The following is a 25,889-nucleotide window of genomic DNA, read 5'->3' as shown; positions in this document are numbered from 1 at the left end:
TCATTTCAGCCTTAAGGACTCCCTTCAGCATTTTTTGTATGTCATTTCTGCAAGCAATGAATTCTTTGTTTTGTTTATCTGGGAATATCCTAATTTCTTCCTCATTTTTGAATAACAGTTTTTCCAGATTAAAGAATTTAAGGTTGAACAATGTAAATCAGTATGGGGTTTCCTCAAAAGACTGGGAATGGAACTACAATTTGACATAGCTGTACCACTCCTCAGTATTTATCCTAAAGAATTAAAGTCATCTTATTACAGTGATATATATATATATATATATATATATATATATATATATATATATGTTTATAGCAGCACAATTCACAATAGCCAAACTTTGGAACCTGCCAAGGTGTCCACCAACAGATGAACAGATTAAGAAAATGTGGTGTATGTATACACAATGGAGTTTTATTCAGCCATAAAGAAAAATTACACAAGTCATTTGCAGGAAAAATGGGTGAAACTTACGTTAAGTGAAATAAGCCAAACTCGGAAGGTCAAGCTTTGCATGCTTTCTTTCTATGTGGAAGCTAGAGAGGAAAGGGGAAAGAAAGAAAGAAGTTGGGGGAATCTCATGAAAATCAAAAGGAGGTCAGAAGAGTAGAGGAAAGGGAGCAGGGGAGGGAGGAGGGGAGTGAAAGAGGAGACACTGGGGAATGGTATGGGCCAGACTCTATTGCTGTATTGTGTGCACATATGACATCTGACACAAATCCCACCATATGTACAACTATAATGCAACCATAAAAAATAGTTTAAAATAAAGAATTTAAGTTTGACAGTATTCTTCTTTCATCACTTTGAATGTGTCAACCTACTGACTTCTGGCTTCTGTGGTTTCTGATGAGAAACTAGCTTTACTCTTATTCAGGAACTCTTTTATGTAATGAGTCACTTGTTTCTCACTGTTTTCAAGATTCTCTCCATCTTAGTTGGAGAAGATCGTGCTAAGCAAAGTAAGCCAGTCCCCAAAAACCAAAGGCCAAAGGTTTTCTCTGATTATTGGATACTGATCCATAATGGGGGTGGGGGGAGGACATGGGAAGAATGGAGGAACTTTGGATTGGGCAAAGGGGAGGGTGGGGAGGGGGAGGGGATGGGGCAGGAAGGATGGTGGAATGAGACCAATACCATTACTGTAGGTATGTATATGATGGCCCCAATGGTGCGACTCTACTTCATGTACAACCAGAGAATTGAAATGTTGTGCTCTATTTGTGTACAGTGAATTGAAATGCATTCTTCTGTCCTGTATAACTAAGTAGAACAAATTTTTTAAATGGGAGAAAAAATAAGTAAGACTAGTCCCTTAATTTAAAAAAAAAGAAAGAAGGAAAAAAAGATTCTCTCAATCTTTGTCTTTTGATGGTTTACGACCAGGCGTCCACATGTGGGTTTCTCTAAATTTATCCTACTTAAGTCGATGGAGCCAGTTTTAGTTAGATGTGTATATTAGTGTTTTTCACCCAATTTAAGAAGTTCATAGCAATTATTTCCCCAAATATTCTTCCTGCCTCTTTTCCTCTCTTCTCTCCTTCCATGATTCCTTTTATGGGTGTGCCAGCATTGGAAAACGACAGTGGTATTCCTCAGGATTCTGATGCTGCTTATTTTTCTTCATTCTTTTTCCTTTTTATTCCTCAGGCTTATAATCTCAATTGACTTCAGTGACCTTCAGGCTCACTAATTCCTTCAGTATGTTTGATGCTGCTGTTGAACCATGTAGTAGAACTTTCATTTTGTGTCTATTTTTCAACTTCAGAATTTCTATTTGGCAGTTTTAGACATAATTTGTCTCCCTTATTGCTGTTCTTGTTTTGTGAGCCATCATTCTCATTCTTTCCTCTAGTTCCTTCAACATGGTTTCCTCTAGTTCTTTGAAGGTCAACAAATTACGGATAAAAAAAAGAGATCCTTAAATTCCTGAAATCAACCAGTCCCCAAGTCTTGGCTAAAGGGCTCTGGGTGCTTCTTGAGACAAGCCTGCAACACTGGGCCTTTGTGTTCACTTTCTGCTTGTCTCTAGGTCAGTGAGAAGTGAGATCTTGAAGCCTCCTCAGGCCTTCTGAGCATTTGCCCAGCCTGAGTCACATACCCGGTGCACTTCTGTGACCTCCTAGATTTCAAGAACATGTTGGAGATTTCTAAGACCCCAGTGCTATCTCATTCCATAGCTTTTCCTTTCAAGTTTTTATCGTTATTGTTTCCTGCAACTGTTCTCTGCTGCCTCACGCAGCCATGCTGTTAAAGAATTATTTTCCAAAAGAACCCATGGGAAGGAGACTGGGTCCTAGGCAAGCTTCGAGTCAGGTCAAATAAAAGCCACACTTGCAGTGGGGTCCACAGGGAACCACAGACAGGTCAAATGCCTGGCATCTGTCTAGGAATGGGCCTTGAGGATGCTTCTACTTGGTTCAGCTCCTTTCAAAGGCTGGTAGTTTTCATAGTGATGGTCACTATTGGTTTTCAGGTCTCCTGCAGAGCTGGGGGCATGGGCCGGGAGCACATGGAAACACTTCAAAACTCACTGTTCCTACTGTTCTTCTGCAATTACGGCTTTCACTCCAGGATAGTTTCAAGCCTGAGTTGGTTTAATAGCCAAAGCTCTGAAAAGTTGACTCGGACATTTTGACAGTGTTCTTGCTTTTAAAGAGATGAAGGATTTCAGAGGACTTCCCTTTGCCATTCCCATGGACAACACCTCGAGATTATACCATAACCTTATAAGAGCTCCCGGCTGCAGTGTGAAGTGTGGTTAGGAAGAAGCAAGCCTCAAAACAAGGTCAGGCCTAAGGAACAGATGCAACAATCCAGACAAGACATGTCGGCAGCCATGGAGTGGAGATAGAAGGGGCAGCTCTGGAGAGAGAGAGAAAGTCATTATAATACACAGTTTTCTACTATTTATTGAAAGAAAAATTCAAGTTTCCTGGGAATTTGGTTGTGGCACCATTCCCAAAGTAGGGAACGACAGAAGAAGGGGACAGGTGGCCAGTGGAGTGGTGCTGTGGAACATCACGGCTTGGTGGGAACAGAAAGAGTCAAGAAACACCAAAGCTGTCTGGCAGGGTCCACCCTACTCTGTAGACCTGGCAGTGTTGACACCTTGAAGACAACATGGCGGCCACCAGGACTGAGGGTCACCCTTGGTGACAGTGCCTGACAAGCAGTAGCACAGAGAAGAATTCAGACCAGATTCCAGAAAACATGATAAACACCAGAGAACAAGCCAGAAAATATCAAGAGCTCCTGCAGTTCACCTGCTGGGCAACCTCAGAACCCTTCTGGGGAAACGCAGATCCTGCCAGAGGCCTGGAGAGCACAGGAAGGGGGGTGACGGCTAGGCAAGGTTCAGAGTTATCACGGATGCGACCTCACGATAACTTCAGGTTACTGTACACTTACAGAAAACAGACTCTGGGGGCCTAAGACCTTGGCCCACTTGGCCACTTTTAATCTGTGGGCCAGGAAGCAGGCCTGCTACACGGCCACCCACAAACATAGGCAAGGGTGGTGTTAAGTGGAAAGAAACGACAGGAAACGTGTGACTGTGGGGAGAAAGGAGCGGGCTGTCCGCAGCGGCTTTCATGCGGGTCTGTTGAGTGCATCCTGCGCCTGTTCTCAGAACTGGGAGAGCAGAGAGATAAAGGGGGAAGCTGCCGAGGATTCTCGGGCACGTCACTCCAACTTTCATGGAAAGTGGCAGCTGAGGCCGCTGAGGCCTGCTGGCTGTGGAGCAGGACAGTGAGCCCACGGGAGAGGCTGACAGTGGCTGCACAGGTCAGCAGGTGTGACGATGGAGAGGAGGCGAGAGTTCCTACTGACACACAGAGGTTCCACTGGGAAAGGAGGAAAGGGGCTCCTGATCAGGTGGTCTTGGAGTTCTTCCAAGGAAGTGAGCCTGCTCGCAGATCATGCCAGAACTCAGCCTATTCCCCTTTAGGACTTCAACCAGTTTTTATAGGAATTTGTATCTTTTTTTTTTTTTTTTTTTTTTTGTACTGGGAATTGAACTCAGGAGCACTCAACCACTGAGCCACATCCCCAGCCCTATTTTGTATTTTATTTAGAGACAGGGTCTCACTGAGTTGCTTAGTGCCTCGCTAAATTGCTGAGGCTGGTTTTGAACTCGCCATCCTCCTGCCTCAGCCTCCCAAACTGCTGGGATTACAGGCATGCACCACCACACCCAGCAATTTGTATCTTTTTTTGAAGAGGAAAGGAAGCCTTGGGGTGAAATGAGAAAAAGAAGCACATGCTTGGTACAAAACAGGGACACTGTGGAAATGGAAAAGCCACCTCCTTTGAAGTTGTCTCTCCCACCCTATGACCCAAAGAGGTCTGGATCATCTGGACATGCTGCAGTACACCCCACTGATCCGCTGCCTCCAGGTCTCTCCGAATCAGCACTATGACATTTGGGGTCAGAGCCCACTCGTGAGGGGCGGTTTGGCGCATTGTGTAATGCCCACCAGTATCCCTGGAATTTACCCACCACATGCCAATAGCACCTACCCCTGTTAGGACAATCAAAACAGACTCCGGGAAATGCCAAATGTCCCCTACAGGGCGAAATCACTCCCAGTTGAGGACCCCTGCATTACACCAACCACATCAGAGTAAAGAGGCAGGTGGGCACCAGGTGGTCAGTAGGTTAATGGTATTGCTAAGACATATGCTTGAGAAAGTAGATCAATTCTGGGTGCCAGCCCAGAGGGACTCCCTAATGAAGATGGGGTGCTATCTTGTGGGATGCAGGAGACATACTGAATCAGTGAACTCTATGTGGTGCTCTGTCCCCAGTAAAAAGAATACTTTGAAAACCAGAAGGTAGGAGAGGCCACACCTACCTGCCAGGGTCCTGCCCTAGCAGGGTCAGGGGGTCCTGAAGGATGAGTGGCATTGGCACAAGGAATGAGACAAAGGAGAGCTCTCATGCAGTTTTCTCTGGGTCATCTTTTTTTTTAATTCTTTTTTTTCATCCATTCATTTATTCATTCAACAACGCATATTGAATGCATTCTTTATGCCAGAAACTATGATAGGGATTGGGGATTCAGAACAGAAAAGATTATGCTCTTACGTAGCTCACAGCCTTGTAAAGACAGAAACAAATCCTTTTAGTAATGTGTAATAGCTAATTTTGACAAGTTCCTTGGATAAAAATTATGGAGTTATGAAATCATTCAGTAAGGAATCTGCATGATTTCTTTGGCAGTTCAAGAAGACTTCCCTGGAGAAATGATAGCTGGGCTTCAATTGGAAGGCTCAGCTGGGTGAAAGATGGAAGATAACTTTCCAGGCAGTGGAACAACCTATGTTAGGACACTGCAGAGTAAGCCTGCAGGGTAACTATGTGTATTGGTAGGTAGAAATTCAGGTAAGTGTTGATGTCTTGAGTTTGAAATCCACAGTGCAGGACATGGGGCTGGAAACAGTCAGAATTCCTATGTTGCAGTCCTGAAACAGAATTTCATCTTCAATATTTCTCTATCCTATCACATTTTAGTATAATTAGAGAGGAGAAACTAATCAGTGCCTTTCATTATTTGTTTAGAAACCTCAGCTAAATATGAGTTCATTGTTTGCATATGAGTGCATCTACTGTGCACCCAAAATAAAATCCAGCAAGTCTTCTGCCACATTTTAACCAGAATTACCTTTCCTCCAGATTCTAATAACATAACCTCATTCCCATCTGAGGCCTCAGCAGAAGCACCTGTAACATTCACATTTCCATGAACAGTCTTTTCAAGGCAATACAGGATTTTCTATCAAGTGGCTCGAAATTCTTGCAGCCTCTACTCATTACCCAGTCTCCAAAGCCACTTTCACATCTCTGATATATTTTGCATCAGCACCTGATTTCTCAGTTCCAAAATCTATATTAGTTTCTTAGAACTTCTATAACTAAGTACTGAATCTGAGTAGTTTAAAACAACAGCAAATTATTATCTCATGGTTTAGGAGGTTAGAATCTCCAAATCAAGGTGTCAGCATGGTCATTCTCTCTACAAGAGGACACTTCCTTGCTTTTTTCTTTTTTTAATATTTATTTTTTAGTTGAGCACAATATCTTTATTTATTCGTATGTGGTGCTGCAGATCGAACCCAGGGCCCCGCACACGCTAGGCTAGCGATCTACCGCTAAGCCACAACCCCAGCCCTCTGAGTCATCTTTTATTGCAATTTTTCTCATCATTATGGATTCAGAATATGTCATTGATTATATAATTTCCAAATTTTGTCAAGATGTGACATTTCCTTAACAATCATTAGGGGTATAGAAAAACGTGACATCAATTTACATTTTTCCAGGATGTGACATTTCCTTATCAATTATTATGGGTACAAAATCATTAATAAAATGCACCACTAATTTGCACTTTTCAGACTTCCCAAGATGTGCTATTTTTCCCAAGATGTACTATTTTCTTATTAACAGATGCCAAACTACATAACCAGACTCTAAGTCTCCTAACCTATCATTAACCTTTAAGTTTAAAGTACACCTGTACTTTATTTCTAATCTAAAATTCCCACCTAAAGAAGTCCCCTTAAGGGCTGGGGTTGTGGCTCGGTGGTAGAGTGCTCGCCTACCATGCACAAAGCACTGGGTTCGATCCTCAGCACCACATAAATGTAAAATAAAGATATTGTGTCCACCTAAAAGCTAAAAAATAAATTTAAAAAAAAAGAAGTCCCCTTAAATCTTATACTTAAAATATCCTAAAGACTATAAACTATTCTTAAAGCATCTTAAGAACCCATACAGATAAAAACTTAAGAATTCTAAACTTAAGACTCTAAATAAAATAATATTTCTAACATTATTCTAAAAATATGTCTTACAAAGTTACTTTAATTAATTCCTAAATTTATTCTCATAAAACTGGTTGAGCTGCTTTCTCAAAGAGTCTCTTTGTCTCTTAGTCAAGGTACACTATTTCTTATATCTTTGTCATCTCTCTCACTGAAAGGCAAGTTCTGAACATCAGTCCACTTACCACCAATATTAACTATGCTCATCATAAGTCCATATGTGAGGTAAAAGAGGATTTATAGAAAAGAGGAGAATGTATCTTGATATGCCTTAACTTTCCTAAGTGTATAACATAACTTTCCCTTAATCAAATAAAACTACATATAGGGGGCTTTGTGCAATATGCATAATAATTAGGCTTTCTAAGAGGCCGGAAATATGGGCTTGGGTTCTTAGTTGATATAATCAATGTGGTGCTTAAAGTTCTCATGACCTTTCTGAGAATGATTGTTGTCCATTATCAGTTTTGTCCTCAATATGCTGAGATAGAGGGGCTGGAGTTGTGGCTCAGTGGTAGAGTGCTTGCCTAATATGTGTGAGGCACTGGGTTCGATTCTCTGCACCACATATAAATAAATTAATTAAATAAGGGTCCATCAACAACTAAAAAAATATTTAAAAAAAAATATGTTGAGATAGAGGAGCAGCCTTCTATTTTGTCCTCCATATGCTGAGGGGTAGTAGAAGAGTCTTCAAGGCATGAACTGCCTGTTATGTTCTAGCCATCTGAAACTTAGTGTGGTTTAGCATTTAACATACTCAGGCCTCCTGTCAGGAACATGAGCATGACGATGAAAAGCCCCAATTACCTAAAAAAGGGTCTCATGGCTTTGCCAGCACTTGTCCTCACTGCGACCTTGTCAAGACAGTGGGAGGGGGAGCGCCTTCGCCACCTACCTTCATCCAAATTATCACAGAAAGACTTTGCCTCCTGTCCCTGAGCTATGCAGGGGAGATTTCCCGTCTGCAGTAAAGACCCCAGGGAACTTTAAACTGTGGCTGCCAGCTGGACCCTTTGGATTCCTTGTGTCCAGGAAACCAGCAGTCAGGAAGAGCAGTCTCCTCTTGGTGGGCTCACCTGACCCTGACCAGCAGGAGGAAGGACTGCTATGATGGGGGACATAAAGAAATACATGTGGAACTGCACTTGGGCAATTCTGGGCAGTTCCTTGCCCAACTGTCAGCAACACAGTGCAGCAACACAGCCTAGGAAGAGGGTCATCCAAATGCAGGGCGTGGCCACCAGCCAGTCTTGCCCCTGAGCTCCCTGTGGAGCTTCGCAGCCCAGGCCAGACCTGACTCTGTCCTGCCCCTCCCATGCCTCCCTTTGCGGGTATCAGATCAGCGACACCATCTGGTTCCTCTTCTTCCCGCTTTTGTCCTTCTCAGGAATTATCCCCAGTAAGCCCTTACTCCCCTGTTGCACAGCATTGCATTCTCAGAACAATTGACAAGGGGGTATCGTGGCCCCACCCAGGAGGGGACCTAAGGAAAAACAGCAGTGTAGATTAGATCCTCCCTGTGAGAAGATGCCACATGCTTAGCCCTGCACCCTTAGCCTCGTACAGCGTCACCTGCTCAGACATGGTGGTAAATGGGATCATCTCAGGTGCCAGTTCGTAGAGGCTTGCTCGTTCCCTAAATCAGAACATCAGGAATCAGGAGAACTTGAAAGTATCATCTAATTCATTTTTATTTGGTTCAGCTCAATATATTTACATTTTCTAGAAGTTATCATATTTAGAGGTATGTGGAATCCACAGTATTAATGGTGACAGTCCATGCTCTTATAAACAGGTTAACCTTGAAGGTGATCTAATATTATCATGAGGAGGCAGGCAACATAGATCCAGTAGTGGAGGAATGAATAAAGGGGTTAATTGAGAACATCTGACCCTATCTACCTGGGAGAAGTTTCCACATTTCTCATCTCATACATGGCTCACCTTGTTCAGCTGTGGCTAGAACACCACCATCATGGAACCCAAAGGCAAGCGTAAGTGTGGACACCCAGGAGGCTGGACAGAAGGAGTGAAGCTGGACAATGGATGCCCATCAGCCCCACCCTGCTCATTCCTGGATTTCTCCATCTGGACAAGAAGACCCTGATATGCTTAAATCATTATTATTTGGGTTATGTGGGTTTTAATCTATCTCCTAAGCCTCAAAGAGTTTTCAATTGCTTTCTGTACAAGAAATCTAAGTTAGAATTTTAGAACTTTGTAAGATTCTCTAATTTGGGCAGTATTACCATGCTTCTGATTTTTACTCTGATCTATTTCACTGTGATGTTTAGAATATACTCTCCTGAAACCTCAAAGACTCATCTCCTCAGGACAGGAAGGAGGGGAGAGTGTCCCTCTTTTCACCCAGGCATAGAATGAGGAGAGCACTAAGAAACAGCTCCTGTGTGAGTAAAGGGACTAAGTCCCTAAGTCCTAGCCCTAAGTCCCAGCCCAGGGGACACAGCAGGGCCAGGGAGTGAGTGGGTGGGCAGACAGACTGAGCCACACCTCGGCCTGCTGGAGTGGGCCCTGCTCAGGGATGTGCTGGACCCTGCCCTGCTCTATACATCTGGAAGCTCAGGTTCCTGTGGCACTCTCCATATTCTGACCCCATGTTGACCTGGGCCTGGGTCCCAGTGTCCATCCTGACTCCATCCCACCTACATTGGTGAGGTGATTCTGGTTCTGACCCTTTATACTGGCCTGATGGTGTTCAGATTTTGCAGATTCCTCCACCTCTTCCCTCTTTCCACTTACAGTCCCGTGTTCCCTGCCCCAGCTTGACGATTTATTCACCTACAAAGCCACAGCATCACAAGGTGGAGTGCTTTTGCCTCTCAAACCTCAAAGCCCTTGAGCCACCCCATATCCACCAGTCCTACTGAACCCACCCAGCAACTGGGTTCCTATCTGAAGGGATCCCAGCCTTTCAGTACTAAACATGCCTCTTATATTCCGTCGTCGACTTTTGGGATTGTTCTCTTCCTGGCTGGCATCGATTGGGGGATATCCATTGCTTCTGAGGCTCTCTCTCAGCTTATTGGCCATGGCCAAAAGAGTTTTCACCTGGGCCACTTGGGCTTCATCAGTGTCTTTGTTATTAAAGGCACAAACTCGCCCCTTACAGTTTTTAATTATATTCTTAAGGTCTTTGTTATCTGTGTTCTTGACGTACTCTTCAAGCTCCTGGCCCCCAAGATCCTCCTTCCGGGTGAACAGCACAATGGTGTATTTCATGACATCCTTTCCAAAGATGGCCTCCAGATCCTTCACTGCCATTTTGTCCTGTTCAGTGAACCGCCCCAGTTGGAACACGAGGACCAGAATCTTGGTTCCTTTTTCACAGAGGGACCAACAGTGTTTGACCTCCTTTTCTACACAGGATGGATCCTTTTCAATACCAGATATCTGGGAGAATGATGGCGTGTCCACAACCACAATATCTTGCCAGTCCAGCGTTCTCCTGCCACTCTGACATGCCTTGGTGACTGGCTGGGCTTGGAGCTGAGAGAAAAAGATGGGTTTCCCCAAGATGGTGTTCCCAGTCGCACTCTTGCCAGTACCACTCCTCCCCACAAGGACAATACTCAGGGTTTCTGTGCAAAGGAAATTGGAAAAGATTCACCATCATGGGCTGATATGGAATTCACCTTTCCAAGTTATTTACAAGGCAGTCTACACCATTAAGCAGAGGGAAGCTCAGACAGCATAAAGGCCTCCTGTTTACCCAGCAGGTCCGTCCCCAGGCATGAGAATGGCTTGTCCCAATTCACACAGACAGAGAACTCAGCAGCGGGACTTGGACCATGGTCTACATTTAGTACCCATCCATGAACATGGTACTGTTCCCATCTCTGAATCCACTCTGCTTCCTTCTCCCAATACCTCCTCTGACTCCCTGGCACCTGTGAGGGCCACTGGCCTCATCTCCTCTCCCTCAGCTACATCTAGTCTACACATCTTAACTCTGTCTTCTGCTCCTATTGTAATTATGCCCCCCCCAATTGCCAAATGTGGCTCATCACAGCAAAATCTTTTTGATGGATTTGAAAAACTATTCTACAGAATTGACTTTTCCTGAAAAAGTAATCATATATACCATCAATGCATTACCAGTTCCTCTGTTGGGTCATGCTAAAATTCATTTCTCATCAGAAACCACGTTGAACCTCATTGAGTCTTTGATGAGTCCAGGGAGGCACATCATACTTATAATCATGAACATCCACTAATACCATTCTGTGTAGCATCAGAGACGGAGGAGAACAGGTTTCCCTCTAGGTGAAATTCGCAGATGCACACAGCTCTTTCAAACATGAAAACGCAGAGGGGCTTTTCCTCTGCAATTGCACTGATACTGTGCCCTTCACAGTGCTCTTCCATTGTGAACTCTTTGTTAAGTTACATCCATCTCAAAGCAAAGAGCAGGGAAAATTCATCCCATGCTCTTCCATCCAGGAGAAAATATTAAGCTGCTTTTTTGGAAGACGCACTCTCGTAGTTATGCCTGCATAGTCTGTAACTATAGTCATGCTTACATAGCTTCTGTGCCTGCAGAGGACCTGGTTTTCAAGCATCTCTGAGACCTGGTACGACCTCCCCATCCCAGTGTCTAGTGCTATGAACCCATCGCCATCAAGACCATTCTTTTATGTCGCTAGATCAGCCCCACTCCTGTGTTTTTCAGGTTGCTAATATGCTCCCTGGATGTCTCCCAGCTTCCCGCCCTGCTGTCCAAACCCTACCCACTCTCCAAAACCTGTTCAAATTGGACTTTCTCCAAACAGCCTCTCCTGATTCTCCCACATCTATTCTTCTTTAGGAGGCTCCTAGCACCTGGCCCTCCGTAGGAAAGAGGAAAGGGCTCAGTAACAGTGACTCTTTGGGGTCTTACGCTATTCGTGGTGGGGATGTCTGAATAGAAGAGAATGGGATAAGTAAAAGAGAGAAGGCTCAGCAGAACGTGCAGCACTGAGTAAGTGAGGAGCCCTTCTTCAGTGGGAGGGAGCAGTGTGACTGGGCTGCCAACACCCATCTCCCACCACAGGGCTGTCCAGCAGGGCCTTGGGGCTCCCTGTCCTTGTCCAGTCTTTGGCTCCTGACTGCACTAGTATCTTATACTTAGTGTTGCTATTATGAACAATTCTTTTGTTACTGGGAATTGAATCCAGGGGTGCTTATCACTGAGCCACATCCCCAGCCCCAGCCCCTTTTTAGAGACAGGGTCTTGCTGAGTTGCTGAGGCCCTTGCTGAGTTGCTGAGGCTGGCTTTGAACTTGTGATCCTCCTGCCTCGGCCTCCCAAGCCGCTGGGATCACAGACGTGTGCCACTGCAGCTGGCTATTCACACTTTCTTTAAAATGGCCTCCTGTCTGCAAAAGGGTAAAGAACCAAGAAAGAAATCTGGCTTAAGGGAAAAGCAGAGTAAACCAAAAATCCAAAATTATCTCATCACCAGCACTGAGTGCAGAGCCCTGGGCAACAGAACACTGCAAGGAAAAGAAGAGGCCGAAGGTCCACACCTTCCCTCAAGACCCTTAGCATCCAGGTTGGAGAGATGGGATAAGCCTCATGACCGAACGAAAGACCAGTTTAGGAAGTGTGAATGGGAAAGGCACAACTTAGAACAACCTGAGAAAGACAGGAGACAGGGAAGAGAGGAAGTCCACAGACCGGACCTGTCCTTTCTCTCCCCTCTGCTCCTCAGAATGCCTAAGGCTCTTGTACATTCCACATATTTTTAAACACTCCATATAAAAAGGTTTCCCACGTGAAGTTTTACCTTTTTCTCTGAAGACGCAGGGCTTGCTGCCATTCTGCTGCACCATCTTTTCGATCTTCTGCAGGAGCCCGTCCACCTGGCCCCACTCTTCCTCCCCCGTGGCCCGGTAGTTGAAGGCGCTGTATCCGTTCCCACATTTCTGGATGAGGTCATAGACAAGTTTATTTTCATTTCTTAAGAACGTATCAAGATCCTGATCCTCTAAATCCTCTTTCCTGGTGAGGAGAGGGATTGTGTACTCAATATATTTTTCTCCAAAATGGCTTTGGATGGCTTTCAGCACCTTAATATCTTTCTCGTCGTAGGAGCCCACCGGTGTCACCAGCAGGAAGGCGTGGGGGCCTGGAAAGGTGTGCTTTCTAAGCTCTGCTTCAGAAGCCTCTGAGGACGAGAGGTCTGGAGCATCGATGACGCAAACCTTCCTCTCTCCCCACGTCCTGCTCTCAGACCTGAAGCTCTGGGTCACCGACTGCTCCCTGAACCGGGTCTCAAAGACCCGCTTCCCCAGAAGGCTGTTTCCTGTCGCACTTTTTCCAGCGCCTCTCTTCCCTACCAGGAGGATCCTCAGTTCTGACATTCCTGGGTCCCACTCAGGTCCTGTGGCCTGCAGCTGTCTCTCTCCTGAGCCTGTGGGACAAAAGGACAGGTTCAGAGTCTCTTCCTACAGTTTACAACAGCTGAGGACAGGGCCTACGATTTCTCCTCCCTGTCCATTTCTATAGAGTGCACTGGCCAGGAGACCTCTCATCCCCACCAGAAGCTGTCCCTGAAGGCAGAAGCCATGAAGGGGACACAACTAAACCAGGAGACATACAGGGGGCCTGAGACTTACTAGGAAAGTGAATGTGCCAGATCTGGTCCTTCAAAGTAGTATTGAAGCATGAGGTCCATAGGTTAAGATAGGAGCAGGAAAAATCTCATTTTAAAATGCCTTTTAGTGGTATATTTATAAATTAAAGACTAATCAGAAATTTTTTAAAAAGTGAACTACTGATGTACCACATGGATGAAACTCAAAAGCAGGGACTGGGGATGTGGCTCAAGTGGTAGTGCGCTCGCCTGGCATGCGTGCGGCCCGGGTTCGATCCTCAGCACCACATACAAACAAAGATGTTGTGTCCGCCAATAACTAAAAAATAAATATTAAAATTCTCTCTCTCTCTTTCTCTCTCTCCCTCTCTCACTCTCTCTTTAAAAAAAAAAAAAGAACTAAAAATTAAAAAAAAAAAAAACTCAAAAGCATGCTAAGTGAAACCAGGGCAAAGGGGCACACCTGTAGTCCCAGCTGCTCAGGAGGCTGAAGCTGGAGGATGGCAAGTTCTAGGCCAGTCTCAGCAACTTAGCCAGGCCCTAAGCAACTTAGTGAGACGCTGTCTCAAAACAATAAATTAAAAGGGGTGGGGATGTGGCTCAGTGGTAAAGCAACCCTGGGTACAATCCCCAGTACAAAAAAAAAATGCTAAATGAAAGAAGCCAGACACAGACCTATGTGCTGTATAATTCCATCATATGAAGTTCGGAACAGGCAAAATTAGTCTATGTTGATAAGAGTCTGGGCAGTGGTTATCTCTGGGAGGCCATTCAAGGCAATGGAAATGCTCTCTGCATCTGTGTAGATGGTGATCAGTGTGTGTAGAGATGGCAAAGGCAATCCAGCAGATCTGTGCATTTTACTCTGTGTAACTTATGCCTCAACAAATTGCTGTCAAATCCTGCAACCTGTGCCCTAAAGCTGTCTCTGCACACATCCTCTGCCCCCACCACTTCTCCTGGAAGCCAAGGTCAACACCAGACCTATGTACTGAGCAAAGAGAAGAGCTGCAACTACAGAGAGCACTCACGGAGTCCCCGGGGCACAGCACACAGCAAAGCAGCTGAAATGCTAGTGACACCCGAGCAAGTCGCGACCCTGGGGCTCTCAGAATGCACTTGGGTAGAATGCCTCGCAGTGGAAGGACCAAGGAGACAGCCTCTGGACAGTGGTCAGCATCTCAACGAGCACAGCAGTGGCCACAGAAGGCTTCAGGGCAAGGAGGGACTGTGCTCAGGCCCCAAGCTTCTCCCCCTTCTCTCACACTTGTCCTCTCATCTCACGACCTTCGGGCCATGGGTGTGTGTGAGATCTCCTTCCTCCCATTTTAACCTAGCTCCTCCTAGTTATTCAGGCTCCTGTGCAAATAGAACTTATGAGAGCTCATTGGAAATGACTCCCCTCAAACCACTCAAATTAGCTCCCTTATATTTTACTTTATGACTTTTTGAAACACCGTGTCTCCCTCCTCCACTACCTACCCGCATTGCCCAGGAGTTGTATCAATAAAATTTTGAATCCCCACAGCCTGAGTTCACATCTGTACAATGAGACACTGATAACAAGACACCCTCTTCACAAGGCTGCTGTGAGGAATAATACGTGTATGTATATAGCTATGAAAATTGGATGATGTTATTTCCCAGCATATAATGTCGCTGCAATTATTATCATTATTATTAAAACTATAATTGTATTACTTTGGGGCATTCCATGAGGACAGGAACCTTGTCTATCTTTCTTACCACTGAGTATTCAGGACTGGCCCAGAAATAATCTAATAGTGCATCAATAAAGGGACGGGTATGTCCCACCATGAAACAAATGGCAGTTACTGAACAGAGAGAGGCGGAGCTCATGTGACTCAAGCAGGTGTGCAAGATGTATAGTTGTCGGTGATCACAACATGGATACCATACTCTGCCAGTAAGTTCTGCAAGTTGGTATTATCCACGAGGAGTAATTTCTGCCTTTCCCTTATGAGCAAATCTTGGGTAGTGCTAAACCCAGGACCCGGAGAAGAGACAAGGTTTAGTAAAGAAGCTACAAGAGGAGTCCACATGCCAGCCCATAGGCACAGACAAGGACTCCGTCAACAGGACCCTAAAGCTCAGGAAATAATTAGTCAAGAGCTAATGGGGTGGCTCTTGTTACATTGTGTGCATGTGTGAATATGTAACAACAACAAAAAGCTTCTGCACAGCAAAGGAAACAATTAAGAATGTGAAAAGAGAACAAGAACCTATAGAACAGGAGAAAGATCTTTGTTAGCTACTCTTCTGCTAGAGGATTAATATCTAGAATATATACATAACTCAAAAAATCTCAACACCAAAAACCCAAATAACCCAATTAATAATTGGGCAAATGAATTAAACAGACACTTCTCAAAAGAAGAAATATAAATGGCCCACAAATATATGAAAAAAGATGTTTGACATCATTAGAAATTAGAGAATGATAATCAAAACTACACTGAGATTTCATCTCACCCAGTCAGAATGGCAGTCACCAAAAATACAAACAATAATAAGAGTTGGGGAGGATGCGGAGGAAAAGCAACACATTTAGACTGTTTGTGGGACTGTAGATTAGTACAACCACCAATAATTATGGAGACTCCTCAAAATATTAGGCATGGAACCACCTTATGACCCAGCTATACCACTCCTCAGTATTTACCCTGAAGGATTAAAGCCATCTTGAGCTGGACGCAGTGGCACATGCCAGTAATCCCAGCGGCTTAGGAGGCTGAGACAGGAGGATCACGAGGTCAAAGGCAGCCTCAGCAACAGCAAGGCACTAAGGAACTTAGTGAGACCCTGTTCTCTAAATAAAATACAAAATAGGTCTGAGGATGTGGCTCAGTGGTTAAGTGCTCCTGAGTTCAATCCCTGGTATCAAAAAAATAAAAAATAAAATAAGAAAAAGAATTAAAAGTCATCTTACTATAGTGATACATGCATATCCATGTTTATAGCAGCACAAGTCACAATAGCCAAACTAAGGAACTAACGTAGGTATTCATTAATGGGTGAATAAATAAAGAAAATATCATATATATATATAACCCAATGGATTTTTATTCAGTCATAAAGAAAAAATGACAATACGTCATTTGCTGGACATAGTCTCTAGATGGAACTAGAGACCATAATGTTAAGTGAAATAAGCCAAACTCAGAAGGTCAAGAGTCCCATGTTTTTTCTCATATGTGAAAGTTAAAGAGGAAAAAGGAAAAGAAAGGTGTTGATTCAGGGGGAATCTCCTGATAATCAAAAGGAGATCATTAGAGGAAAGGAAACAGAAGGTGGGAGGTGGGGAGGGGAGGGGAAGTGCTGGGGCGGGATATCGGCCAAAATGCATTGTTATATTGTGTGCATGTGTGAATACGTAACAACAAATCCCACCATTATTCACAACTATAGTGCACCAATTTTTAAAATGTGGAAAGAGAAAAAAAAAAAAGCCACAAGAGGCAAGCCCAGCTCCACAGCACATCAAGGAGGCCAGAGACACCCACACTGAGCCCAGGAGCTGCCTGGCGCTACACTGACGCACAAGGATTAGGAGTTCCCTGGGGACAGTGTAGGCAATGTCTTCAGGTGCATTTGGGCTTTGATTCCCACGGATCACTCTTCCACTTTGCTCTGGCTGCATAAGGAACTAAAAGAAAACAGACAGAAGCCTAACGTTCCTAAGGGATCAACTCACCACAAGCATTGTCCTTCTCCTGACTCGGAGCTTCCTTCACACAATCCTAGAAAACAAAGGGAGAAACGACATAGCACACACATCCGTAGTCTCATCTTCTCACAAAACAAAGAAATGGAGACATAATTATGTAATTCAGAGAAATCTGCTGAGTAGGATGTTGTCAAATCGGGTCCTGGTGTGTCCTTGTGGAGCCATCCATGGTGGACGTACCCTTCTCCTGCCTGGCGAATCCTATACTTGCTCCCCAAATAAATTCCATGGTATAGTCTTGAGTCCATGTCCTTAAAACCTCCTGTGCTGCCTTCTCACCTCCTTTGTCAACTACCAGGTCAGCCAAGGAAGCCTCCCCTCTGCCTTCCCCCAGGGCCTCCCCAACGTCTTTGACACCTTCATCATCCCCCTCCCTCAGTGCTCTCCACTTAGCTCTGATGACCAGATTTCTTTCACTTCCATAAACCTTTCAAATTCTTCAGGGTTCTTTAAATGCAAAAGAGCGTTTCAACGCAAAAGCACATGATATATATTGCATGCATGTATAAATATGTAACAACAAATCCTACCATTATATACAGCAATAATGCACCAATAAAAAATATGGAAAATGTGCATGATATATAAGTGAATAATCAGTCCATCTCCAACATACCAGAAAAGTAACAGCTATTAGCTGATGTAAGTCCTTGTGTTTATCTGTGCATACTTGAACATGGAAGAGACTTGCTAGGCTTTCTGTTCTGCAACCTGCCTAATAATACAGGCTTTACATCTGCACAAGTCAACATAGATACACCTACCCACACTTTTTAGTAAATAAAATGTATTCCGTGGTATGGACGTACACAACTGATACAGTCATCTCTTTACTGATCACTTGTTTCAGGTTATTTCTGATCTTACTGTTTTGAAAGTTGCCATGATAACTATCCTTCTACATATATCTTTATACTTTTAATTTTTTTCCTCTGGATTGCTAAAGTCCTTAATTTACATGTCCATAATTTACTGGCCCTCATACACTTCTACGATGATAAAAACAGTTTACAAATATGAACACCTACTGAGTTTTAAAGGTTTAACCTCATAAGCATCTCATTTAACCCTCACAGCAGTTCCTGAGACGCACATTATTGTCTCTGTTTTACAGAAGACAAGTCTGAGATACTGTGGTCAACAAAACAGCTGTTTTCGGTCCTCATGGAGTTTGTAGGGAGGCGACCACTGCAACCACATCCCTAGGAATCCCTTGATGTGGTGGTGTGAGGGGTGCCACAGGCACAGAGGAGTGGGGGGCTCACACCAGGGACTCACAGGGAGGAGTTCCTGGGGAAGTGAAGGGAAGCTGAGGCACATGGGCAGAACCAGTGCCAAGAGAGCTGCAGGTCTGAGACTCTGGAGTGGACCTGACCAATAGGAAGGCCAGTGAGGCCAGCACACAGAGAGCAGGGGCTAGTCACTCATGTCACTCATGTGGGAACTGTCCACAACAGATAGAGCTCAAAGCCATAAAGACTTGGGATCACCTTCAGAGAGTATAAAGAACTCAAGAAGGGCCAAAACCAAACCCTGAGGACCACTTTTAGAGGCCAGCAACTGGAGGAGGACTCTGCAATCTTTGGAGTAGCCGGAAAGAGGAGGAAAAGGCAAGAAGACGGGGGTTTTACTGAAGCCAGGGAAAGAGAGATTCTAAATCTTTGTGTGTCTAATAATATGAAGGGTTAGGAGAGCAAGGCTTAATTTGCTCCTTCACTTGTTAATAAAGTCCAAAGCCCTCAGTCTGATTCCCCTTATCACTCCAGATTACGTATAGATCCCTCGGTAAGCAAGAGCCGTGTCCCATCACACATTGCAATATGCCATTCATTTGTACCCATCTCATCCATTGGCTAATCCTTACCTGTAATCTGCCACCCTCAGTTTTGAAGTCCACGCACTGTCCTTTACACTCATCCACCAAATACTGGATCTCACAGAGGAGCTGGGACACCTGGCTGTGCCGCTCACCATCACCTGCCTTGTTGTTGAAAGCGCAGTATCGGCTCAGGAAGTGCTGAGCCAAAGATGCCTGAAGAGACGGCTCGTTTTCAATATAATCCTGCAGCAGGTCATGCCCCAGATCATCCTTCCAAGTGAAGACGATAATGACGTGCCTGCTGGCTTCAGGTCCAAACACTCTCAGCATGCCCTGGATGGTCGCCTTGTCCTCCTCCGTGTAATGGCCGATAGGGATTACCAGCAGCAGGACATGGGGGCCGGGAGCACAGAGCTCCAAGCACTGTTGCAGAACGCGTTGCTTGGTTTCGGCACAAGCCATGGAGGAGAAAAGGTCAGGGGTGTCGATGACCACCACCTCCCTCCCTCTCATGGTCCCACTCTCTCTCTGGCACATCTGAGTCACCAGCCGATGACTGAACTTGGAGTTGAACACAGTGGTGCCCAGAATGGTGTTCCCAGTGGCACTCTTTCCCGCACCGTGCTTCCCTAGAAGGAGGAGCCGTAGAGGGGACATCCCACAGCCCTGCTCCAGCCTGCTCTCCTGGTCCAGGGGCCCACGGGTTCTGCAGGGACAAAGCCATGTATCAGAGCTGCACTCACACAGGACAGGGGGACAGCGAGGAAGCCCATGCTCTTCTCCCCCACAGGATTGAGCCCCTGAAGACTCAGGCTAGATTGCTCCCAGGGCCTTCCTGAGCTCTCACCCCCCAAACAAACCTAAAGAGCCCTTTAATTCTTCCAAGGCTTTTATCATTCGGAACAGAAGGAGCAAGATACGTTAGAAACTCAGCAAACAGGCAGGTTTCAAAGTTGAAGGAAATTTCCCAACTAGACATTAAAAATACAGACCTTAAAAATACAGATTTGCCAGGCTGGGGTTGTGGCTCAGTGGTAGAGCGCTCACCCAGCATGTGCAAGGCCCTGGGTTTGATCCTCAGCACGACATAAAGATAAATAAAATAAAGATATTGTGTCCAACTACAACTAAAAACTAAATATTTTTTAAAAATACAGATTTGCCTATACTTACCAAATCAGAATCTCAAAGGAAGGAGGAGCCTAGAAAACTGAATTCATCAAATGCTAAGAAATAATTATTATCCAAGTTTAAGGAATCACTGTCTTATAAATATGAATTAAATTAAAAAATAGTAAAAGCTAGAATATATTAGCAAATATAGCATAGGGAATATTTGATGCTCTGAAATCCTATTCCAGGAAGCAGAGTCTTCACCTATGGGAGCATGAGCACCCTGTGCCACGTGAAGCTGACAGAGAAGCAGGGGGTGGTGGGCGTGACTACGGGCTCAGAGTCTGAGCTGCTTCACCTTTGGCTCTGCCACTCCCTGCTGAGACCTCAAGAGCCACTTAGCCATTCCAAGCCTTCAAGAATATTTTTATAAGACGTCATCTTATATGAGATAACATATAAGAAAGTGACTTGTCCAACAGGTGGATGAAAAAAATGCTTAACATCACTAATCATCAAGAAATGCAAATCAAAACCACAGTGAGGTGCTGGGATTGTGGCTCAGCAGTAGAGCACTCTAGCACGCATTCGATCCTCCCTGGGTTCCATCCTCAGCACCACGTAAAAATAAATAAATAAAATAAAGGTATTGTGTCCAACTACAACTAAAAAATAAATATTTTTTTGAAAAACCACAGTGAGGTATCACCTCACTCCAGGATGGAGTGAATGGTCATTATCAAAAAGACAGAGAGGGAGTGGAAAAAAGGAGGGAACCTTTGCAGACTGTTGGTAGGGATGCAAATTAGAATGTCCATTATGGAAAACAGAATAGAGGTTCTCCAAAAAGTTGAAAGTTGAACTCCCACATGATCCAGCAAACCCCACTACTGGTTACACATTAGAGGAATGAAATCAGTACGTCAAAGAGACACCTGCGGGCCCCCCGCCCCCTTTACTGCAGCACTGTTAGCAGGAGCCAGGAAACAGAAACAGCCTGAGGCTCCATCAGCCAATGACTGAATAAAGAAAATGTGGCACACATGCACTATGGAATCTATTCAGCCATGAAAAGGATGACTTCCTGTCATTTGTGACAATGAGGATGGAACTGGAGATCATGATATTAAATGAAATCAGCCAGGCACAGAAAGACGAGTACTGCATGAACTCCCTCATCTGTGGAATATGAAAAAGCTGATCTTACAAAGATCGAGAGCAGAACAGTGGTCTTCAGAGGCTGGGAAGTAGAGAGGAGAGAGGTTGGGGAAGGGCTGATCTGTGGGTTAGGTAAGAACAGGAAGTTCTTGGGGGCAAGAAAGATGGTGGAATGAGATGGACATCATTACCCTAGGTACATGTATGACTGCACAGAGGGTGGGACGCTACATCGGTGACAACCAGTTGTGCTGCAATTGTGTACAGTAAATCAAAATGCATTCTGCTGTCATAGATACCAAATTAAAATCGATTGATTAATTAATTAATCAAAAAAAATAAGAAGCTCTGGCATATATATATATGCATATATACAAATATACATATATCGTAATTTCAATTTCAATTTATTTATTTAAGTAACTTTAAATTTTAAAAAAAGTCACAAGGGGAATGTGCCTCATGATTAATCAGGCCCCAAATCTCTCCCATATCTAACTTAGATGAGACTCTGGACTTGGGACTTTTGAGTTGATGCTGGAACAGGGTGATTCTGGGGGCTTGGGGAAGGGAATGAGTGCATTTTGCATGTGAAAGGGAAATGCATTTAGGGGTCAGGGACAGAATTCTAAGGTTGGAATGTACCCTCCAAAGTTCACATGTTGGAAACTTAATCGCCAAGGCAACAGCGTTAGGAGATAGGACTATAATGTAGATTAATGCCATTGTCACGAGAGCAGGTTAGCATGAAAGTGGATTACAAAAATGAGTTTGGTCCCTTCTTGTCCTCCCTCCTGCTCCCTCCTTGCTCTTCTGCCTTCCATCATGGGATGATGTAGCACAAAGACCTTTGCCAGCTGGGGACGCCTTGATCTCAGATTCCTTAGCCTCTAGAATCATAGTAAATCTCCAGAACTGGGGATGTAGTTCAGTGGTACAGCACTTCCCTAGCACGCATGAGGCCCTGGGTTAGATTCCCCAGCACCACAAAGAGAAAGAAAGAAGGCAGGGGAGAGGGAAAGAAAGAATCTCTTTTCTTTACAAATTACCCACTCTCAGGCATTCTCTGATAGTAATACAAAACAGACTAAGACGCCCATACACCAAGCCAAAAATCGGGTGTGTAGAACAGCCCTCCAGCATTAAAGGGAAGCGATATGTGTGTGATAAGGCACAAATGGGTCCTAAAGGCACAAGTCCTGAAGGCCACCAGGTGCCCTGCTCCTGTTACACAGCCTTCTCTCTCCCAGCCTGCACCTGGGAACTCACAAGGAATTCCCTGTGGCCGGTGACAGAGAAAGGGAGGGGAAGACCGGGGCCTGGTTTACAGATGGTTCTGCACAAGATGCAGAACAGCTGCAGCACTACAGCCCAATCTGGGACATCCCTGAGGACAGTGGGGAGGGATATTCTCCACACAGCCAGAACTCCGAGCTGTGCACTGACTGTGCATTTTGTCGGAAGGAGAAATGACCAGACACGCAGTTACAGACCAACTCACAGTGGTTTGTGGGGTGGCTGGGGACTTGGAAAGAAGTAGAACACTGGACACAAGGGAGTCTGGGAGAAGTATACAACAGACCTCTTAGAATGAGGGAAAGGTCTGAAGATATTTGTATCCCATGTCCATTCTCACAAAAGCTGACCCAGCAGGGAGGACTTCAAAAATCAAAGTCAGTGGGCAGGATGATACCAGTCGGCCTCTTTCCCCAGCCAACCGGCTGTCACCCATTGGGTCCATGCTCAGAGTGGCCATGGTGGCAGGGATGGAGATTATACATGAACTAGTAACACGGACCAGTACCCCATTACCAGGATTTATGGTCCAGAAGTTGGGAGTCGCAGTCAGTGGGGACTGACACCATCCAGTATCACCCCCAGTGACCCACTAGCAAAATGAGGTCCTGTCTCCAAGACTTATGTTCTGCTGGCCCAGAGCTCGTAGTTTCAAAAAGCAGGAGACACAACAATTATCCCCAAGGGGGCTCTGGGTTTGGGCATCCTTGAAAAGCTTCCTATGATGCATCTAGAAGCAATTCCCACCTCAAAGAAAGACTGTCAGAGAAGCTTCCAGAGCCCAGCAGGTCAGTTGTCAAGAGGAGAAGAAGGCTTCACATGTGAAAACCAGGTCAGCTTAAATGGAGGTGAAACCACAGTTTTCAGCAAAGTATTATCCACCTTTAATGCCCCATTCATAGTATCTTTTTTTCAAGAGAGAAAGAGAGAGAGAGAAAATTTTTTAATATTTATTTTTTAGTTTTCGGTGGATACAACACCTTCATTTTATTTTTATGTGGTGCTGAGGATCGAACCCAGCGCCCCGTGCATGCCAGGCGAGCGTGCTACCACTTGAGCCACATCCCCAGCCCATTCATAGTATCTTAACTGTGCAAGGGCTGGGAAGTGCTAGAAGAGTGAATGAGGGGAATCAGGACCCTTGTCTCTGCTTCCTGGTGAGGCTGGAAGTCCCCTCAGTACCCGTTCACTTCCTCCCGGGGGCTGCTCTATGGCACCACCCAAGCCCAGAGCATTCCTGTGGAGGACCCTTCCTTTCTTCCTGTTCCTCCCTTTCTACCCTGCCTTCATCTCAGCCTCCTCCTCCTCCTCCTCCTCCTCCTCCTCCTCCTCAGGCTGAGCCCCCTCCCTGGCACTTCTCCTTGTAAGAGGGCTGCTGAATATAGCCCTGTGTCCCTCCTGCCCCATCTGCCCCCTGCAGGGTCGAGCAACACGCTTTGAACCAGGAGGAAACCTTCCTAGAACCTCGTAAGTGAGCCCAGCACCATCACCCCTCATACACGCACCAGTGTACACACAGCCACGGGCCCAGCACACCTACCTCAGTCCTGTCCCCTGGTCCCTGGCAGCCTCGGAACCCCCGAGCTCCTCCTGGCTCCATTTCTCCATCTGTGGGAGCAGCTGCTGGTTCTCCAGGACAGAAGAAGTAAATCCTCAGGAGAGCAGGAGCCACGGGTAAGGACAGCAGGGGAATGACCAGTTTCCAGGGCTAAATCCCCCTGACAGAGGATTTCTGAGGGTTTCTGAGAAGGAAGAGGTTTCTAGAAATAGGTCTCACATCAGCAGAGGCACAGCTGCAATCAGAGAGGGAGTTCAGAATGCCAGGTCCCAGGGCAAGCGCCCACAGTGGGAGAGGCTGAGGGAGGGGCCTGTTGGGGACACACACAGATCTTCTCTGGGACTGGCCACACTCTGGGGCCACCACACAGCAGAAGGCTGTGGAGCTTAGCCTCTCGCACAGCTGCAGACTACAGAGATGGTAAGAGAAACGCCAGCAGAGGCCCAGCTAGAATCTGGGTGCAGGAGGGTTTGAGCTGAGTCTGTTTGGAGTGGCTCAGAGCAGGCACTTCCTTCCCCCCACTGGTCCCCCCACCACCTAACTCACCCGACTCCTCTCCCAAGATTTAGATAAAAATATGAAGAAATTGTTTGCTTCCTCCCACCAACTCTCTGGTCTCAGCTAACCCCAAGAATAACCTTTACAATCCCTCCCAACAGTGTCCCTAACCTGCCACCACCCAAGCCAAGGCCAGCTGCCTTTCCGGTGGATGACAGCTTTTCCCAACTAGGGAAACATGGCCTCAGGGTCTCACAAATAAAACTCCTTCTTCAAGATACCACAATGTGTCCCAAAGCCTATCCCAACTTCCTAAGGTAGTTGAACACTTTTATTTTTAACCTTACTGGAGCAAAAACTGCATGAGATTTACCATCATCAACACTTTTTTTTGGTGGGTGTGGGGTGGGTACCGGGGATTGAACTCAGGGTCACTCAACCACTGAGCCACATCTTTAGCCCTATTTTGTATTTTATTTAGAGACAGAGTCTTGTTGAATTGCTTACTCCTTTCTTTTGCTGAGGCTGGCTTTGAACTCACGATCCTCCTGCCTCAGCACCCTGAACCACTGGGATTACAGGCATGCGCCACTGTGTGTGGCTCATCATAAACACTTTTAAGTGCATAGTGCAGCTACCTGGAGCACATTCACACTGTCACACACCAGATTTCCTGAATTTCTCCCCTCACATCATAGGATTCCAGGGGGATGAACTCCAGCCCCCACTCCCGACCCCCTCCCTTTTCACCTTTCTACTTTCTGTTTCTGTGCTTTTGGTGACTTCTGAAACTTCCTATGTGGACTCCTACAGCACCGGCCCTCATGTGCCTGGCTTAATCTGCTGAGCAGACCACCCCCAGGTTCACGCAGGGCAGCAAGACCTTCCCTCTGGTGCAGGGACCATGATTCTATGAACTTGAACTCAGACTGGCTTTTTAAGTGTCTGAAGCCAAGCTGCACCACCCTAGAAGAAGGAGCGTGGGGAGGCTGCGGAAGTTCAGGGGGGTTCTTCAGACACCCAGGCTCCACAGGAGACAAAACCACAGGCTCTGGGGCGTTGCTTAGCCTATCACCTCCCACCGGACAGTCCCTACCTGCCGACCTTGAGGACTCCTTATCATGAACTCAAAATAGAACTCAATCAAGCTGAGATGACCCGAGGAGGGTTTGGGGGACACTCGGACTACACCTTGGTGGGAGAGCTGGTGACGGCCCCCAACCTCCTTAAGCCATTGCAGAAGAATTCTCACCTTCCTTGAGCACTAGGTCAA

At 45.5% G+C, this 25,889-nt stretch overlaps 1 protein-coding gene across 1 annotated transcript; it reads right to left on the bottom strand.

The window, feature by feature from the left end:
- Positions 1–8,554: 8,554 nt before the first annotated feature.
- GIMAP8 (GTPase, IMAP family member 8) lies at positions 8,555–24,625 on the bottom strand. The gene is given in 6 exon segments (XM_081287140.1): positions 8,555–9,780; positions 9,782–10,430; positions 12,617–13,243; positions 17,142–17,187; positions 19,039–19,699; positions 24,101–24,625. Coding segments are annotated over 6 exon segments (2,091 nt in total). The 5' UTR covers positions 24,169–24,625; the 3' UTR covers positions 8,555–9,740.
- Positions 24,626–25,889: the final 1,264 nt, after the last annotated feature.

Source organism: Spermophilus citellus (assembly GCF_964194105.1).
Source record: "Spermophilus citellus genome assembly, chromosome: 3".
Lineage (NCBI taxonomy): Eukaryota > Metazoa > Chordata > Mammalia > Rodentia > Sciuridae > Spermophilus > Spermophilus citellus.
This window is presented reverse-complemented; position numbering and strand designations above follow the sequence as displayed.